Raw genomic sequence first — 20,772 nt, 5'->3', positions numbered from 1 at the left:
AAAAAAAAAAAATTGCATTGTGATTTGAGAGAAAGTTTAGAACAAATGGATTTTTTATTCATACATATTTTGTTGTTATATAGAAAATTGCAATCCCCACAAAGTAACAATACTTTTATTTTCTCCCTGTGTTTACCATTTAAAAACTTCCACCAACAACATATGAAGAGTTCCAACCTTGATACAATTTTACCAGCTTTTTTTTCCTTCCGTTTCTTATTGTTTTTTGAACTCGTATTAAAAGCTAGGTAGATGACAGCTCATTCTCATTCTGCTCAGAAACCCTACACAGGGAAACTATGAGTCGGACTGACTCAAAGGCACACAACCAGATAATCAATGGCTCAACGAAAGAGGCCTAGTGACACAGTGCAGTTCTGTAAGAGAAAAGAGGTGTCTTTCTGCTCTTGTAAAGATTTACACCCTTAAAACCACATACAGGGTTGCTGAGTCAGAACTGACTTGAAGGCAAACACCAAAAAAATGGATTAAAAAAACACTGGCGGTGCTGTGGATTGGGTTTTGGACTGTTAGTTAACTGCAGATCAGCTGTGAAAAACTGACCAGTTACTCCATGGGAAAAAGATACTTGATGGCAGTGGTTTGTTTGTTTGTTTGAATGGCTAATGATTGTGACCATTTCTTCATGTGTTTGTTGGCTGTCTGAATGTCTTCTTTGGTCAAGAGTCTGTTCATGTCCTCTGCCTATTTTTTAAACTGGATTTTGCCTTTGTTGTTGAAGTTCTGCTTTCTATAAACTTTAGAAACGATTTCCCCTTGTCATACATATTGGTGCCAACTATTTTTCCCTAATCTGTAGGTTCTCTTTTTTTTTTTTCCTTCAGATTAATTAGACAATTAGCTATTAGTTTTCATCCACATTGACTATCTATAGGGTTTTGAAAAGTATTGACAGGCACATAGTACAGCAATGTATAGAGTTTGTTGGTGAAATCTTCATCCTTACTACGTTTTCTGGACAACCATATGCAGATACAATAGGGGACATTTCTGATTCCTTTGACACAGACAATTTTATTAAGCCTGTTGTTGATACACATGCCTGGTGTTCCCAACTCCTTCATGGCAAATTTCAGAATCTCCTTTAGTGGTTGAGTGGCATGCTTCTTGAAGCCGACTCCATGGATACAGTTCTGAATGCCGATGGCATACTCTCTGGTTGCCACTTAATTGATAGCAGAATGATTCTTCTTCTCAACACCCTTCTTTGCGGAAACCATAGTGATGGGACCATGTTGGAAAACAAGAGCACAAAGGATTGTAGGAAAAGGCTGCAAATCCTCTTTTGGATATGCAAAAGTATTTAATTCTAAGATCTAGTCATCAAGTGTATCTTCTGATGTTTATGTGTTTTCGGTTATGTCTTATAGTCTATTTTGCCATAGATTGGGGTCCCTAAATTTGCCCCTGAATATGAACTGCACCTTTATGTAAAGAAAACAAAAGTCTTCACAACTGGACTAATAAATAGCATCATGATAAATGTAGAAAGGAATGAAGTTGCCAAGGACTTCATTTTGCTTAAATTCACAATCAGCTTTCATGGAAACAGCAGTCTAGAAATTCAGCAACATATTTCATTAGGAGAATCTGCTGCAAAAGACCTCTTTTAAAGCGTTCAAGAGCAAAGATAACAATTTGAGGATTCAGGTGCACCTAAACCCAAGCCATGGTATTTTCAATTGTCACTTATGCATGTGAAAGTTAGACAACGGATAGAAAAGACCAGAGAAGAATTGATAACATTTGCGTGATGGTGTTTAAGAATACTGAAAGTATCATGGACAGCCAGAAGAACAAATTAATCTGTCTTAGAAGAAGTAAGTGCAGCCTTAATGTTCCACAGAATCCAGAAATGGCAAAACTTTGTCTCAAACTTCACACATGTCATCAGGAGTGGCCAGTCCCAGGACATGATGAGTGGAAAAGTGGTGGGTCAGCAAAAATGAGGAAGAACCCCAATGAGGTGGGTAACAGAGTGGCAATGCAACGGGCTCAACTGTAACAAATGTGAGGTGGCAGAGGACCTGGTAGTGATATGTGCTATTGTGCACAGGGTTATGTGTCAAAAAATGATTCGACAACAAGCAACAATAAATTTGACACTGTTTTTTTCCTTTAAAATCTGTATAGTCTTAGATTTTACATTTACATCTTTGATGGTTTGTTGTTGTAAATGGTGTGAAATATGGATCTCATGTTATTTTTGTACAAAAGGATATCCAGTTTTGCCAGCATCCTTTGTTAAATAGACTATCTTTTCTCTATTTAATGTATTTCAGCCCTTTGTTGAAGGTGAATGCATTTACTTCCAGGTTCTCAATTCTGGTCTATGTGTCTGTCATTGTACTGTTTTAATGTCATATGGCTGTTTCGACTACAGTGATTATATAATAGGTTTTGAGAACAAAAATTTCTGCTTATCCAGGGTCTCTGTTCTTTTGAGATATAGTGGTTGATTTTCCATCTCTTTAAAGAACTTTCAAGGAATCTGGAAAGGAATTGCATTGTAGCTATAAATTGCATTGGGTGGTAATAACATTTTCACATTGCTAATAAGTCTTCCCTGAGAGTGGTATGTTCTTCCATTTATGTAGGTCTCTCATAACAGTGTCTTATTGTTTTCTTTATACAGTCTTATGAATCTCTGGTTTATTCCTAAGTATTTTATCTTTTCAGTAGTTATTGTAAATGGCATTGTTTTTCCAATTTCTTTTTCAGAGTTCTTACTGTTGTAGAAGAATCCAGCTGATATTTTCATATTGATCTCGTACCCTGCCACTTTACTGAATCTTTCAGTTAGTTCTAGTAGCTTTCTTGCAGATACTCTGGGGATTTTCTATGTGGAGGATCATTATCATCTGTAAACAGGGATAGTTTCTCTTTTACCTAAACAATTTGGATAGAATCGTGGTGTGGTGCTGTAGGATCAACAATGAACTGCTAAACCACAGGGTTGGTGGTTCAAACCCACCAGCAACTCCTAGGAAACCTTATATAGAATCACTATGAGTATGAATTGGCAATTAAAAACAACAAACAATCTGGTTACCTTTTATTTGCCTTTCTTGTCTTAATGTCCTAATTATAACTTCCAATACAACACTGAATGTATGAACTACAGAATGAATCCTTATCTAGTCTCTATTCACAAGTGAAATGCTTTCAGTGTCTCTCACTTGATAATAATTTTGGTCAGTTTTTTCACTTTCAGGAATTTATATAATTCAGGAATTTCACTACTATCCCTACTTTACTGAGACAATTTATCAGAAGCAGTTATTTGGTGGTTTTTATCAAATGCTTTTACTGCGTCCATTGATATGGACTTGCAGTTTTTTTCCTTTGTTTTATTTATGTAAGTGGATTGCCTTTTTTGTTTTTTTTTTTAAATGCTGAACCATCCTTGCATACCTGGTCTGAGTCACACTTATTCATGATGTATTATGATTTTGATAGGGTGTTGGATTTTACTGGCTAGGGATTTGTACAGGATTTTTGTGTCTACGTTCATGAGGGATGTTGGTCTGTAATTTCCTTTGTAAGTGATGTCTTCTCCTGGCTTTTGCTATCAGGGTTATGTTTGCTTCATTAAATGAATTCAGGAAAATTCCATCCTTTTCTATATGATCTGGAATAGTTTCATAGAAACTATTAGTGTCAGTCCTTTTCTGAATGTTAGAATTCACCGTGATGTTGTCTGGGTCAGGGTCAGGATCAGGGTAGGGAGTTTTTTTGTTTTTTTTTTATGACTTGTTCTTTTGTTATAGGTCTGTTAAAATGTTCTACCAGTCTGTGGTTTTAAGAAATTTGTTCATTTTTTTTTCTAGGCTGTCACATTTGTTGCAGTATTGTGTCTCATACTACTTTTTTGTAACTCTTTGAAATTTCCATCAGTTCTATTATGTCATCCATTCCGTTTGCGTTATTTGCCTCTTCTCTCTTTTCCTTTGTTAATTTTTCCAGTGAATTATCAATTTTGTTGATGTTTTCGAAGAACAAACTTTTAGTCTATTACTTTCCTGTTGTCAGTTTCATTTATTTCAGCTGAAATCTTTGTTAATTCCTCTGAGCTGTTTTTGCTATATGCCAAAGGATTTGGTATGCTGTTTTCATTCTCATTTTATTTCTTCTATTGCCCAGTAGTTGTCAAGTAAGGTGTTATTCAGTTCCCATGTTTTTGATTCCTCCCCCAATATAAACACTACTGATTTCTAAGTTTATAGCATGTGATCTGAGAATATGCTTTGTATTTAAATGTTTTAAAATTTACTGAGGCTTGCTTTATGGCCTAACAATGGTTTACTCTGGAAAACAATGTACATTGGAAAAGAATGTGCATTGCACTAATGTTGCGTTGAGTGCTCTGCATATGTCTGTCCAGTTAGCTGATCTTTATTTTCTTTTTATTTATTCTGTCTTTCTTCAAAAGTGGTATTAAAGTCCTGGTATGAAGCTGTAGATAAAGCAGTGGACCACAAAGTTGGTTTCAAATTCAAGGTTGGTGGTTCAAACTCATCAGCTGCTCCTTGGAAATGCTATACAGGGTCGCTATGAGTTGGAACAGACTTGACAGCACTTAACAGTTATTTAGGAGTTATGTATTTTCTCTTTTCAAATCCGTTAACTTTTATGTATTTTGGGGCTCTTTCATCGGATGTGTAAACATTTACTATGCTTAAGTCCTCTTGCTGGATTGACTGCTTAGTCCTTTATTTGCACCTTATAATGATTTTTGCCTTGATATCTATTTTAACAGAAATCAATATTGCCACATCTGCTTTTTAATGGTTGCCACTTGCTTAACGTATTTTCTATTCATTAATTTTACCTGGCTAAGATGTAGTCCTGGAGTATAACGCTGTGTGATAAAGCACTGGACCGCAAGGTTGGTTTGAACCACAAGGTCGGTGGTTCAAACTCACCAGCTGGTCCTTGGAAAGCCTATACAGGTCGCTGAGTTGGAAACAACTCAATGACACTTAACAACAAGGTGTAGTCCTGGTGTGGCGCTGTGGAATAAAGCACTGGACCGCAAGGTCAGTTTAAACCACAAGGTGGCAGTTCAAACTCACCAGCTGCTCCTTGAGGGTCACTATGGGTTGGAAATGACTCAAACAACAAGGTATAGGCAGAATACTGATAGGTCCTGTTATCTATATTTTATCACTATCTTTCTCTTTACTGGTGGTATATTTAATCCATTTACATTCAGTGTAATTATTAATAGGCATGAATTGACTCTGCTGTCTTTTTCTGTTTTTAGTGTTCATGCTTTGTTGTGCATTTTTTCTGTGCATTGTTAACAGATTTTCTGTTCATTTTCTTCACTGTTGTTGATTTTGTGTTTATTGTGTCCTTAATGGTTTTTTTCTTTATTTGAGCTCGGTTAATTAATTTTTCTTTGTGGTTCTCTGTCATACATTTTTATCTTCTTAAATCCTCCAGGATTAGCACAGTGGCAGCAACAATGGGCTCAAATGTAGCAATTACTGTAAGGTTGGCGCAGGATTGACAGTGTTTCATTGATGGCACTTAACAACAACAAATCCTAGTGTGGCACTGCAGTAACCATAGGTCGGCGGTCCAAACCCACCAGCCCTTCTCCTCAGAAAACTTATATAGGGTCATGATGAGTTGGAACTGACTCAATGGAACTTAACAATTTTAAAACAGTCTGTTCTAGCTTGATCTTGTTGCGACTTCCTCTCCATTTATAAGTCCTATTAATTACACCATTTATTCCCTCTTTTGCTTTATAGTTGCTGTTAGTAGATAAATGCCTCTGTTTCTCTATTTTAAGTCTCATAAACGTAACTTCTGAGAAATCTTTTTCTGGGACTGTTTCTGAGTTATGCCACATGTCTTAATCTCAGTCTGTTGCCAGACACTGTCAGTTCTCTATCACTTTAGTATTTCTATTAAGGTTGGTCTGGTTTCTCTAAATTCCCTTAAATTTTGTTTGCCTGGAAATGTTTTAATTTTGCCTATGTATTTGAGGGTCAGCTTTGCTAGATACAATTCTTAGTTGGAAATTTCTTACAACATTTTATGTCATTCCATTGCCTTCTTGCCTATATGGTTTATGCTGAGAAATCTGAGTCTTCTACTTTGTAGGGAATATTTCTTTACCTGAGCTGTACTTAGGATAAACTTTCTCTTTGGTTTTGAAAGGTTTGATTATGTGTCTAAGTCTTACTAACTTTCTTTGGAGGTTAATTCTATATATATAGGGCTCAATGAACTTCTTGGATGGGTATCTTTTCATCTTTCTTGATATTATGGAAGCTTTCTACGAGCAGATCTTTGATAATTTTCTTGCCACCTATTCCGGAATTCTGATGACACAAAACTTTTCTCTTGAGTGTCACATATAATTCTTAGGCTTTCTCAATTTTTCTTCAGCCTTTTTTCTAATTATTCCTCATACAAATTGGTGCCAAGAGATCTGTCCTATAATTTACTATTGATGTGATTTACTGGAGTTCTGGTGTGGTGCTGTAGGATAAGCACTGGACCACAAAGTTGATTTGAACTTCAAGACCTGTGCTTCAAACCCACTAGCTGTTCCTCTGAAAACCTATAAAGGGTTGCTATGAGTTGGAACTCGATGGCACTTAACTGACTGATTTGACTTTACTCTATTGTCTTTGCAATTTGTTGTCAATCTCCAAAACTTTAGTGTTAGTCTTCTGAATTTCTAATTGTTATTTCTCTATGGTTTCCAACTCTTTACTTATTTGGTCACTTTGTTCTTATATTGTTTTCCTGAATTCATCTAGGGCATTGTCTGTAGTAGTCTTGACTTTATTTGTTGTTTCCTTGATTTCTTGGATGGCCCTATATACAATTCTTATAATTTCCTTTATCAGGTATTTTTATTACCATTTCTTCTCCAGGTTTCCTGGTTCTTTATTTTGGTCATTTGCTAAAGCCCTCCTGTCTTAGTTCTTTGTCTGAATTAAAATTGTTTGCTGTCTCCAAGACATTTTGGTGCTGTTGCATTTATTTGTTGATTATATGTTTGTATAACTCTGGTTTATTGTTTAGTTTTACTTTGATGTATCAGAGTAGGTGGGACAGATGTGCTATTTTGGTTGTTAGTTCGACAGCACTAGGGAGTTTCCCACCTGTCTCCGAGTAGAGTATGTAGAATAACTGGTGGAAGTGTGAGGGTAGGGCTCTTTCTGCTGGTCCTGTGTACAGCAGCTGCGGGCAGCGTGAACAGGTATTGCCCACCATCTGCCATTGATTCAGTGGTGCAGAAGGAGGTGATGGCACTCATCCATTGAGTGGGGCAGTAGTGGTTAAGTGTGGCATGTGTGGTTGACTAGCTTCACTCTGAATTTGTTTAATCTGTTTCTTATTGGAGAATCCACGATGCAGGTTTCTCCTCACCCATAGTTCTATATCTCAAAATAGCCTAGCTGTGCTACCCACCCCTCTCCTGAATCCCTCCTCGATCATGATTTATTTTCCCAACTGGTGCTTAATCCAATTCTTTATTCTTTAATTTGATGCTCAGTGATCCATGACTATCATCTGGATCTGGTTTCATGGCTTTTTGTTGTCCAGGGACTAAGAGTATGTCAGCAGGATGCCATCTTGTTCTCAAATTGATGTACTTCTTATTTAAGTTTTTTTATTCAAGATTATATAATTACTAATTATAATCAAACTCTAAAATTAGCCATTTTGTTCTACATACTTGCCAGCAAGCCCTCCCCCTGGAGGCAAATTTGGGATATTTTCTGCAGATAAGATGCGCATGACATGGGCAAGATCAGGCATTCCTTCTTCTCCAGACTTCTCCATAATATCTGTAAGTTAAAAAACAAAACCAAACAACAAACCCTAAATTAAAGTGATAACTCAGTATCCACAAAGGAACAAAAATTTTGGTACAGGATGGCCATACATATTTTAAAATACATAAACATTATCCAGTCACACAAGGAACAAGAAAAAGTAGTATAAAATTATTTGCATATGTTCTGTATGTTCATTACGGCATTATTCACAAAGCAAAAATTGAAACAAATGTCAGAAATTAGGGAGGCAGTTAAGAATTAACTGGTAGTATGGTGATGATTATGTGCTGTGGAGTCAGTTCTGACTCATAGCAACCCTGTACAGGGTTTCCGAGGCTGTAAATCTTTACGGGAGCAGAAAGCCTCATCTTTCTCCTGCGGAACAGCTAGTAGTTTCAAACCACTGACCTTGCGGTTTGCAGCCCAATTCGTAACCAATACGCTACCAGAGCTCCTAGTCAGAGTAAAATGGTTTGCAAACATTAAAAATGATCCCTATGAACAAAGTGCAGCTATGCATTGTTGATCTGTATTATTTTATGGTAAATAATACCAAGTTATTTATAATTCCAAAAAAAAAAAAATCAATGGATGGATAGGGATTATTTAAGAAACAGGAAAATTAAGAATCACTTTTTTAGATTTTTTTTGACTATGATCCAAGGCTGGTGGTTCAATCCCAGAGCCGCTCCTCAGAAGTCCTATGAGTTGGAACTGACTTGATGGCACTGAACAACAGCAATGGTTATATATTCAATAATAACTCATTAAAATGAAAAAGGAAATCTATCAAAGTATTACTAATGCTTAACACAAAAGAAAAAACTGATACTTTGCTATCTATAATCTAGGGCAAACATTAAGGCTCGGTTATTTGAACCATGTAACAAAACAAGCTCCAGTTTAAATGGTGGCAGCTTGCTCTCAAGACACAAAAGCAGCATCTAAAGCAGCTATAATGATAGCAAATCTGAACAGTTAACCATGTGTCACCACTCTTCTGTCCCTAGCTCCCCCCTTTCCACAGGCTCTATTAAAAGTCTCTGCCTACTTCTAGATCTTCACATGTACACTCTTTCTTCCCTCGGTTTGGAACACTTTCCACATCAATCCAAACAACTCCTTTACATGGTTACTTCTAGTCATCCTTCAAGTTTCAACTTAAAATATCACTTTATGAGGGACTCTTTCTCTGTCTTAAGCTCAGAGTAAGTACATTGCTCCATGCTCCCACTATACACAAGCTTTATTAAATCAGACTGAAAACCTAATAAAGGCAGAACTGTAAATGTTCTACCTTATTTCTGTTATCTCTATAGCACAGGGTTTCTGAACCCTGGCCATTGCAGATATTTTTGATCAGACAATTTTGTGTTGTGGGGACGGTCCTGTTCATTGCAGGATATAAAGCAGCATCTTCCTAATCATTAGATGCTAGTGGGACTCCTCAGTGACACTAAAATATCTCCACTTTTGCCAAGGAGATAAAGCGGCAAATCTACACTACCTTAACTGATCTATTTCACACTTGTCCACTAGTGTCATTCTACTCCAGCTCACCACCATAATCGATCACCTACACTAACTCAAGATTTCTATTGATCTCTCGGGTTCCTTTCCTGTTCCCTTTCCACAATCAATCCCTTTATAACACTTCTCCCTATAGTAACTAAAAGAAATTGTTTGGGGAAAAGTCTGATAAAGTTAATCTTCCAACGACTTCCTATTATAATTTAAATAAAGTTCAAAGTCCTCATTTTGCCTATCTAACCCTACATGATCTGCTTCCAAGCAACCTTTCTTACTTAATCTCCAACTTCCGTACAGGATTCATTCTAATTCATATATAATTATTAAGCACAGTCTCTGCTGTCCCTTTTACCTGGGATGTACTTACTCCAGATTCCACTATCTCTGCTCAAATGTTCCTCCTCAAAGGGAGGCCTTGTTGCTGTCGTTGTTATGTGCCGTGCAGCCGGTTCCGACCCATAGTAACCCTGTACAGGGTTTCTGAGGTTGTAAATCTTTATGGGAGCAGAAAGCCTCCTGACCAACAATTGTTACTGTCTGCTTAACCGATTTTGGTTTTTTTCTAGCTTTCATTGTTGTTGTTAAGTGCCAATGAGTTGGTTCTGATTCACAATGGCCCTGTACAGTGTTTCCAAGGAACATCTGGTGGGTAGTTAGCAGTCCAATGCTTATCCTACAGTACCACAACAGGACACTCCCACATTCATTACTACCTGGTCAATATAACAAGTTATTTTTCAATTATTGGTCTCTACTAGAACGAAAACTCCATGAAATCAAGGGCTTATTGTTTTCTGTTAGGTCTTTCATGACACACAAAGCTCAACAAACATTAAACAAATTAATGTATATTATTGCTGTTATGTACATCGAGTCAGTTGCAACTCATAGAGACCATGTACTGGATTTCCAATAGCAACTGGTAGGTCTGAAATGTGGATGTTTTGGTTAGTGCCTATCCTATAGTGCTTATCTTTTGGTTAGTATCTATCCTATTGCACCACAACAGGGCTCAAATACATGCTGTACATGAAATACATCCTACCCAAAGCGACCCTTGTGACCCTTTATAGGGTTTCCAAAGAGCAGCTGGTGAGTTTGAATCATTGACCTTGTGGTTCAAACTGACCTTGTAGTCTAGCGCATTAGCCCACAACACCACATGTAGGTGGCATTCTAGATCTAATTACTTCAGGCTATTTAAATATTATTGCCTGTAACATCACAGCTCCTCACTTGCATACTACGGCTCAAAAAGACAGTATTTGCCCAATATACCAGAATGCTTCGAACTAAGAATTTCATGTCAGATCACATGATTTAAGATTCTAAAAGAAATGCAAAGCTCTGAAGTAGCACTTTTTTATATAGAAATTACATGTTGAATGCCAATTCAAATTGATTTATAGTGTCTCCCTTGTCAATGATCAAAGTTTTGCCACAGGCCCAGACGATCATGATACTGCATTATGTGTCACCTCTGCCATGTAATTAATATATTAGGGGGTTTTCAAAAAGCTCATGGAAATATTCTGTTATGATTTAATTCCATTTTTCCCCCCACAAACTTTATTAAGCCCGTCATATAATCTAGAAAACTACAAATAATAAAAGAAAGTGTTATAAGCCATGTTGAATTGAATTGAACATGACTTAAAGATATAACTATTTATAGAGGCTAAGAATACATTACAGCTTGTTGAGGACTAGTCACTGTATTATGTGCTTAACAAACATTCTCATGTATTTATCAAAACAACCAACATGGCTTATGCTTTTATCTTCAATTCACAGTACAGAAACTAGAGCCTTGAGAGGGTGGACAAGTTGACTGAGAGCATCTAGCAAGTAATTAGGAACTAAGACAATTTAAAAAATCTTACCTTTGAATAGAATTAGTCAGCAATAATCTACCATCCTCAAACAATATAGGAACGTGTAAGAAACTGTGCACTACTAAAAAATCCTATAAACAACTCCTCTTAAAAATAATGACACTGATAACATGAAGTTGAGTGCCAATGACATAGAGTTTTCGGATTTCCTGAGTTTCCAGCATCCTAAATGTGACACTCATTGATGAAATTGCTGAGGAATTTACAGATCAAAAAACTCACAAAAATTAAAGCACTTTGTTTAAAATCCATAGGTGGATAGATGTAAAATTAGAAAAGATGAATTTCCTTAAAACTTGCAAAGTAATGGAGTTTTCTTATGTTCAAAACACATTTTAGATTACAAATCTCTACATTTAAAAATTCAATAATTACTATGGTTACTCTAACTAAAATATGGCTCTAATAGGCCAAATTCAAAAAGTCTATTATACTACAGGAGCCTTGGGGTGACATAATAGGGTAAGGACTGCACTCCTAACTTGAAGGTTGGTGGTTTAAACCTACTAGGAGCTCCTTGGAAACCCTATAAAAGGTTGCTGAGTTGGAACCAACTCGAAGGCACTTAACATTACACAATAATCTTAATTTATATAGTAGCTAAATTCAGCACAGGATCCTGGCTCTTAAAACTACAATACTCTGAGATAACTGGGGATATCTGAGTGGTGACTGTGGATTAGATGGCAATATTTCTATCAATATTAATGTTCTGTAGTTACATAGGATGTTATACTTGTAAGTCCTGGTATGGCACTGTGGGTTAATATGCCAGACTGCAAAGCTGTTTGAACTGCAAGGTCGGTATTTGACGCTCACCAGCTGCTCCTTGGAAACCCAACACAGGGTCGCTATGGGTCGGAATCGACTTGACAGCACTTCACAACAACAAGGGTATCATATATGCAACTTACTCTAAATTGGTTCAGAACAATCATCAATAATATGACAAAAGCATATATATGCTATAAAAAGCATATCGAAAGGTCAATAAAAGGTATAATGTAAACATTAGATAAAGGGTACACGAATATGGAAACTCTTTGTAATATTTTTGCAACTTTGGTTTAAGTTTGAAATTACAGCAAAACAAAGGTTTTTAAAAAGTAAAACCAGTAATCTTTTTACAGACCAGTGCTAACTTCTCTCTCAGGAAGATGGAAAAAACACATGGTAATGAGCTGGGAAGGGAGAAGTAATAGTAATGAAAATACAACATTTGGTATTTGGGGTGCTGTTGTTGGGTGCCATTAAGTCAGTTCCAACCCACAAATACCTGTATAGGGTTTCGGAGAGCAGTTGTTGGGTTTGAACTGCTGAACTTGTGGTTAGCAGTACAGCGCTTATACTATAGTGCCACACTAGAGCTCTTTAGGCAAATTCAAAGAGCCCTGGTGGTACACTAGTTTTCTGCTGCCAACCAAAAGACCAGGAATTCAAACTCAGCACTCTGTGGATGAAAGCTGTGGCCATCTTCTTCCATAAAGATTTACAGTCTTGGAAACCATAGGGGGCAGCTCAACTCTATCCTACAAGGTTGCTATTAGTGGGAAGTAACTCAATGGTAATGGGGCCCTTGCTTGTTTTTGTGTGTTTTTTTTTGGTGGGGATTGTCTACTAGGAATATAACCAGGTAAAGAAAAGCAAAACAAAACAAAAATTAGCCTTAACAGACTATTTTCAAAATTGTTTCTCCTTATTGTTTTAATCAGCATATTATCTTTTCCCTGTTGGTAAATCCCCATTGCTTGGTCCACGATGTAACCACAAATTTTAAGCAGATAGATGCGTCCTTTTGTTTCTTGTTTTCTTTTATTTATAGTTGTGTTTACAGGAAAGGTAAATACACATATACAAATATCCTCTTTCAAATTCTTATTTATATATTTGTGAGTATACTTCCCTTTTTCTCCCATACCCACTCAGCCTGTGTATCTGCCCATGTAGCTACCCACAAAACAATGTTGTTCAAAGGCTATATTTTTAACTAGTTACCTCTATCCCTTTTAGATTTCTGGTTTTTGAGGTCATGCTTTGGAATACTGAAATATTTTTCAAGGAAGTTACAAAGGAATTATTTGATAAGAAGGAATACTTTTCTTTCCTTCTAAATAAAAAAGCACTTTCCTTACCTTCAACCCTTGATTCCAAGTGCTTATCCAACTCTGAGTCTTTTTTCACTGCTTCATCTGAGACCTTGGGGGCATTTGAAAAGCAAACTAGCACAATACTCATGTTATCTCGACTTCCCTGCATATTAAAGAAGGAAAATGAAAAAAAAAAAAAAATTAAATATTTTTTTCTACCAACTTTCTGACTTACTTCTAAAAAGTTACTTTAATCAAATACAGTTTATTTCATCACCTGAAATGTACACATTAAACATATTTCTATTCTAAAGAACAATTTTAAACACAACATGAAAAACAAAAGGTCTCTAGGAATGGTTAGATATGTATTTTGGATATTTTATTCTGTGCAACTATTCTTTTCATCCCCGTCATTCCAAAGTTTGAGAAATGAAGAGAGCTTAACATATATTAAGCTTCCTAAACTTTGTTTCCCACTCAGAATCCTATTCCCATATCCCCAAAATGGCTTAAGCAAAACTTATCCTACTAAACACACGTGAGAACTTTTTCCACTTAATTAATGTGTATCAGAGCAATATCATTACAACTCTAATTTGACGTAGCGGAAAAATGTAGATCCACACATTATCCAAGCAGCTAAAGTGAACAACTACAAAACAGCTCAATTTGAAACTGTTACACATCAAACACTGCAATGCTGGCTACATGACTGAGATATAACTGTAATTATATTGATAACTTTTTTTTAAAAAAAGAACTCAGGTTATTAAATTGTAGTATAAAATTACAAACAGTTTCAGGGTATAATTTCACTGCTATCTTTAAAATCACATCCCCACATACATGGTCTTTACTTAAAGCAAAAAACAAAACAGAAAAAAAAGTATATATATTCTCTATTATGGTTACGAAGTCAGGCTGCCAACCTCAAGGTTAGCAGTTTGAAACTACCATCAGCTCCGTGGAAGAATTAGAGCCTTGGAAACCCTGTGCAGGGTCACTATGAGTCAGAACCTACTCCAAGGTACTTAACAACAACAACATTACCATAAGACTATAAGCAATAAATTATAAACAACTTCTTACTCAATAGCAATTTTATTTTTAAATCAAAAACTTTTTTTTTTTTTAAATGTTGACTTCCCTCCAAAAATGGTGTCAATGAGGAGGGTACCTCTTTCATTTATCTGATAATGGGGTTTGCCAATCCCAGTGAGATAAGCCATAGACACACCTAGTCATTTCAAACATAATCTATGCACATTTAATGCTTGTTTCAGACTTGCCACTTTTCCAGAACCCTTATTAAACAACCAAGCATGCAGCCAAAAGGGCAGGTAGGCCTTGGAGAACACTTCTACCATCACCTCTTAACTCAGTGAAGCAAAGTTCCAAAGCAGTAGATACTGAGTCTAAGAAAACTTCAGAAGAAGTTAACTCACGCCACAGATTCCAACGCTTTGATAGGAGAAGAATCATAATCTGGAAAATCAAAATTTCCAAACTGGCCAAACTAATTCATTCTTTCATGAAATCCATCAAAAGCTTCCGTCATGGCTTAATATTAAAAATGCTGCTAACAATTGTATGAAGACAGATAGCTTTGAACAGCAAAAGAGAACTAACTCACTATACTCACTACATGGAAATGAGGTCTTCCCACGTAAATTCAGTCCCAACAACAACAAAAGTATCAGGCTTCTTCCTCAAGAAATAAGCATACCTCTAATGATTGTTTAAAAATAAATTTTATGAATAACTAGAGTTACCACCTTCTAGAAATCTAATTTCCTCTGATCACTTTCAATTAGTAACAACAGTGTGAACATTTACCAATTCCTAAACGATATACCTTCTATCAGATTTTATAAGTTACAAAATATATATACCAGTTAGAAAATAAAACAAAAGAATGTCTGGAAATTTACAGCCTCCCAAAGATTAATCTAAAGGAAATAATTCACATCTACATTTCAGGCATGTGTGATTATAATGATGCTGCTTCTATTTTATATAAAGATTATTTTCTCTTAACAGTGTTATAAAAAAGGCCCTCCCCCCTTCCTAGAGACAAAATCATCCTTGCTTCATGAGCACATATTTCTCATTAAGTTCACAGAACTAAATGAAACATGTTTTAAAAACGAAACAAAAAGCACATTTTGGACAAATAAAATAATCAGTCAAAAATTTATAGACTAGTGGTTTCAATACTGCTTTCTGTCGTTTTTTGGTTTTTTTTTTTTTGTTAACTTAAAAAACTGTGACATCAGAATAGCAATAACACATTAAGGGATTAAAAAATTAATAGTGCTACAGGACTGAGTCGTAACATATAACATATGTAATAGGTTATAAAGCATAATCCTTATTATTGCCAACGCTGGTCAGTCAACAATATCTGTTAAGTGAACCATCAATACTCATTTAAAACAATCAAAAAAACAAGAAAAACAAAAAACGCCCCACCTATTTTTTTAAAAAAACACTCTACCTGGCATGCACTGTGATTATCAAAGAAACAATCAAGGTGAAGAACATTTCAAAGTTTTACCTGTCTAAGAAACGGTAAAGATTATTATTTCTTTTCAAGATTATTTATTTCACCCATTTTCCTATTCCTTTAAAACTATTATTTCTTAATACAAATATACTTATTTTCCTCTTTGTTTATAATCACCATTAACAAAATTAAAATGTATTGATACAAGTCAAGTACTCACTAAGGGTTTTGCCCTTAAGAATCCATGTGCAAAGTATTATCATCCCTCTTTTATATGAAGAAACTGAGGTTTTGCCTGAGTTTATACTGAGTAGCACTGCTGTTGTTTTTAGGTGCTCTTGAGTTGGTAGCATCTCACAGAGACCTCATGTACAATAAACAAAACACTGCCCGGCCCAGTGCCAATCTCACAATCGTTGCTAAGCTTGAGTCCATTGCTGCTGCCACTGCTCCAATCGATCTTGCTGGAAATCTTTCTATTTTTCACTAACCTTCCACTTTACCTAGCATGATGTCCTTCTCTACGGACTGGTCCCACCTGAAAATATATCCTAAATATGAAAGATAAAGTCTAGTCATCCTCGCTTCCAAGGAACATTCTGCCTGTACTTCTTCCAAAACAGATATATTTGTTCTTTGGACAGTCCATGATACCTTTACTACTCTCCTCCAAAACCATAGCTTAAATGCATCTATTATTCTACAGCCTTCCTTATTCAGTGACCAACTTCCACATGAATATGAAGCTACTGAGGGTTGGGTCAGGCGCACCCCAGTCCTCAAAGTGACATCATTGCTCTAGAACACTTTAAAGACGTCTTGTGGAACAGATTTGCCTAATGCAATAGGTTGCTCGATTTCTTGACTGCTGCTTTCAAGCGTGTTGATGGTTGATCCCAACCAACAAAATGAACTACTTCAATCTTTATTTATTTTGATCCTATTTATTGCCTCACTGATGAAGATTTTTGTTTCTTTACATTGAGGTGCAATTCATATTTAAGACTGTCCTGGACCTTCATCAGTAAGTATTTAAGCATTTTAGTAAGCATATTACCACCTGCATATAGCGGACTGCTCATGAGTCTTCCTTTAATCCTGATGCCAAGTTGTTTCTTGTTCATATAATGCAAATTCTCAAATTATTTGCTCAGCATTATTGTTGTTAAGTGCCGTCCAGTCGGTTCGGACTCATAGCAACCCTGTATAGGCTGTATCTGAGGAGCACCTGGTAGGTCTGAACCACACTGATTTTGGGGCTTGCAGTCCAGTGCTGATTTGCTCAGTTGTCAAACTGGATAAGCATTGTCAAAGAACACAACCCTGGCGCACATTTTTCCTACTTTTAAACCATCCATGTCCAACAAGAGCACTCTGTGTTTTTACAACTATGACAATCTCACAATGACAAGAGAGAATGGCTCAAACAAATGACCAAGATGCAGAGCCAGTAAATGTTTATGAGGAATAAAAGGTAATAAAACTAAAAAGAATTCAAAAGAATGATAATTAGGTTCCTTTCAAAAGGATTGGTAGAAAATCAAGGAGAGCAAGGAGAAAAAAAAAGAAAACTTTAGAAGAATTCAGGAAAACACCACAAGAAGAGACAAAATAAATGCAAACTTTGAGATAATAAAAAAGTTGCAATTAGTACTATTAGGATTGACTGTGAGGCTTAGAAACGTAAAGGCAGACATTTTGTAGCAAAGAGGGGAGCGGTTGACTTTGCAGTCCAGGAGCGGAGGGCCCTGAGACCATCAAGGAAGAAGAGTTGAGTGCGGGACCCTACCCAGAGAAACAGTGACACAAGAGACGGAGGCAGAGACGATGACGCGGAAATGGAGTGGCTGGTACTCTAGACTCAAAAAGGGAGAGGGGCTGTATGCTGCCAACCAAGGGGCAGGCTTGTAGAGTGTATCATTTGGTTGGTTGATACATGAAGGGGATTGTTAACAATGGCAATGTAAGGATATAACGATAGGATAAACGTAAAGCTAATGTTCTCCCATGTAAAGCATCACATAATTCACAATTAAACATTTTTAAAAATTGCCATGACAGGGGAAAAAAAACACTTGCAATTAGAAATCCAGAAGATTAATACTAAGGACTCATAAACGAAAGGGCAATGGAGCACATGCAAAGCAATGGAAGTTTAAATTAGTGAGCTTGAAGATCGTATCTCTCAATATTAGAATGCTAGAAGAACAATCAGAAAAAAAGAATGAAAAAAATCCAAAGACTAAGAGTTATATGGGACACTATGAAGAATGAAAACTCCAGAACAGAAAAGATTGTCAAAGAGTTGATGGAAGAAAACTTCCCTAATATCATGAAAGATGAGAAGATAAGCATACAAGAAGCTGAATGAATCACAAACAGGAGAGATCCGAAAAGAAAATCAGTAAGACATGTTATAATCAAATTTTCTGAAATCAAAGACAAGGAAAGAATACTGAGAGCAGCTCAGAAAAAGCCAAAAGGAGAACCAATCTTTGAATTCTAATCACCAGTAATTATTAATACATCTTGATTACATTTGATGAATTTCAGACCAAAGAATTTGATAGAATTCTTTAATTTCATCATCACTAGCCTGGTCTTTCTTATAGGTGCACGGATATTATCCTACTACAGATGACATTATTCAAGACAGATATTGAAATGTTCTTTTTGATGATGAATACAATACTATGCCATTCCTCTCTGTCATTTCTGACATAGTAAACCACTCAAAATGGCCAATACCGGTTAGTTTCAGCTCACCAATACCTAGAATACTGACGTTTATGTGTTCCATTTCATTTTTGACACTTTCAAATTTTCCTAGATTCATACTCTGTACATTCCATGTTCTAACTGTTATAGATTTTTTACATGTTTCTTCTTATTTTGAGTTGTGCCCCATCTGTATATGAAGCTTTACTGCATTCACATCATCACATTCAACTCTACTTTGAGAAGGTAGCTCATCCCCAGTCACATTTTAAATTCCTTTGAACTTTTAGGTTCATCTTCTGGTACTGTATCTGACAATACCCTGGTGCTCTTCATCATGTTTCAATATGCAATATTCTGCTGCTGACAGTGTTTTACTACTATTTATAAAGTTTTCAGTGAGTAAATATTCAGAAATAGTCCATCTCTCCTTCGCCCTCATCTGAGTCAGGAAGCTCTGCTGAAACCAGTCCACCATGGGTGACTCTGCTGGCATTGCTTCCAGAATCAAAGCAATACACAAGCCAACAAAGTATGAAAAACTTACAAATGGTGGCATACCATTACTTAAAATCCATTTTTCCGGTAATCCCATGGTTCCCAAAGAGTATTCCAAGAAACATCAGGACACTACAGTATACTCACAAGGGCATGGTGTGAAATTTTAGATAAAAGGAAAACATACAGATATTTAACTTAACATCTTCAGACATGCCACAAACTAGCATCTGGATCTCTCATAGTTTCAACACATGGCTCTCAATGATCTATTGTTGCAAAACTGGGTCTTGGGGATTTCTGGGATAAAAAGCAAGTTCCCACAAAAATCATTTCATCTTTCTCCCATGGAACATCTGGTAGTTTCGAAATGCTTACCTTGAGGTAAGCAGCCTGACTCATAACCACGGTGGTGATGTCTAATGAATCCAAGGTTTGAGAAGCTATACAGAGTGCATCAGGTACACATATCCTATTAATAAGTACATTTTTAAAGAATGAATAAAAATTCTTTTAAAAATTCAATATATATGTATTATTTTGTTGTCTCATATATATTTTATTATGTTGCTTGGATCTACTTATTAATTGGAACTTAACAGTATGAATTTTGGCCAGTAGTGCTGTGAAGGAGCTCTGGTAGCCTTGTGGTTACAAATCGGGCTGCGAACAGCAAAGGTTGGCAGTTCAAAACTATCAGCTGCTCCACGGAAGAAAGATGAGGCTTTCTGTTCCCGTAAAGATTTACAGCCTCAGAAACCCTGTACAGAGTCGCTATTGTTGTTGTTTGTTGTTGTTATGTGCCATCGAGTCAGTTCCGACCCATAGCGACCCTGTATAGGGTTTCCGAGCCGCTATAAGTCAGACCAATTCCACGGCCCACCACCACCACCACCAGTGCTGTGAAGAAATACACTAAAGTGTGAACGAAGAAATTTGGGAAACCTCTGCATTTCACTTCACTGCCTTCAGCATTTTTCTAATCAACCCTTCTGCACATCTCTAATTACCCAAACACTCCCTACTCTGTCTACTTTTGCATTACTTAAAATGAGCAAGTCATTAATTTCCCTCAGATTTATCTATTGAATACTAACTCATGTTCTAAAATATACAATCTTCTGACAGGTGGCATATAAACTAATTTCAGGGAAACCAGGATTGAAAAATAAAAATTTAAAGGAATACTGACTTGATTTATGATTTAAGGAAAAACAAACAGCAAAATATGATGCATAGTACTATAAATTTCTATTTTAAAAAGTTTTGGAGGGAAAAAGAACATTTGTATGCTTTAAAAAAAAAAAACGAGAAACATTTGGAAGTACACAGAGTAAACTTTTAACAGTGATTACTTAAGAGAGATAAGACTGGAAATGAGGAACATAAACATTAGCAACTTTACTTCAAACCTAGGTAAGTCTTAATGTTTCCCTTTGAGGGAGGAGCTAAACACAGGTTCTTTAGCAAATTCTTCTGGAAAAACATTGGTAAATGAAATACTAAGTTTGAGTCAGAAAACTTAAAATTAGCCTCAGCTAACTTATATTCAGCATTCACTACAAATAACTTAAAAGTCCTAATTAATCTTTTAATGTCACACAACCAATAATTTAAAAAACAACTTTTTTTTAACCTCGGGAGGCTAGTATAAAGCTTGGAATATGTGTGTTTGTTGTTGTTAAGTGCCGTCGAGTCGGGTC

At 36.1% G+C, this 20,772-nt stretch overlaps 1 protein-coding gene across 1 annotated transcript in view; it reads right to left on the bottom strand.

The window, feature by feature from the left end:
- Window positions 1-20,772, bottom strand: part of PPM1B (protein phosphatase, Mg2+/Mn2+ dependent, 1B) — an 82,531-nt gene that overhangs the window by 14,158 nt on the left and 47,601 nt on the right. The window contains exons 3-4 of the mRNA XM_006839467.1: window positions 13,390-13,507; window positions 7,730-7,841 (exon numbers count right to left, since the gene is read on the bottom strand). Coding sequence (XP_006839530.1) covers window positions 7,730-7,841; window positions 13,390-13,507 — 230 coding nt within the window. The remainder of the gene's footprint in view (window positions 1-7,729; window positions 7,842-13,389; window positions 13,508-20,772) is intronic.

The sequence above is a fragment of the Chrysochloris asiatica genome, unplaced genomic scaffold (assembly GCF_000296735.1).
Source record: "Chrysochloris asiatica unplaced genomic scaffold, ChrAsi1.0 scaffold00024, whole genome shotgun sequence".
NCBI classification, from domain to species: domain Eukaryota; kingdom Metazoa; phylum Chordata; class Mammalia; order Afrosoricida; family Chrysochloridae; genus Chrysochloris; species Chrysochloris asiatica.
Note: the sequence above shows the minus strand (reverse complement) of the source record. Positions and strands in the feature narration are given on the sequence as shown.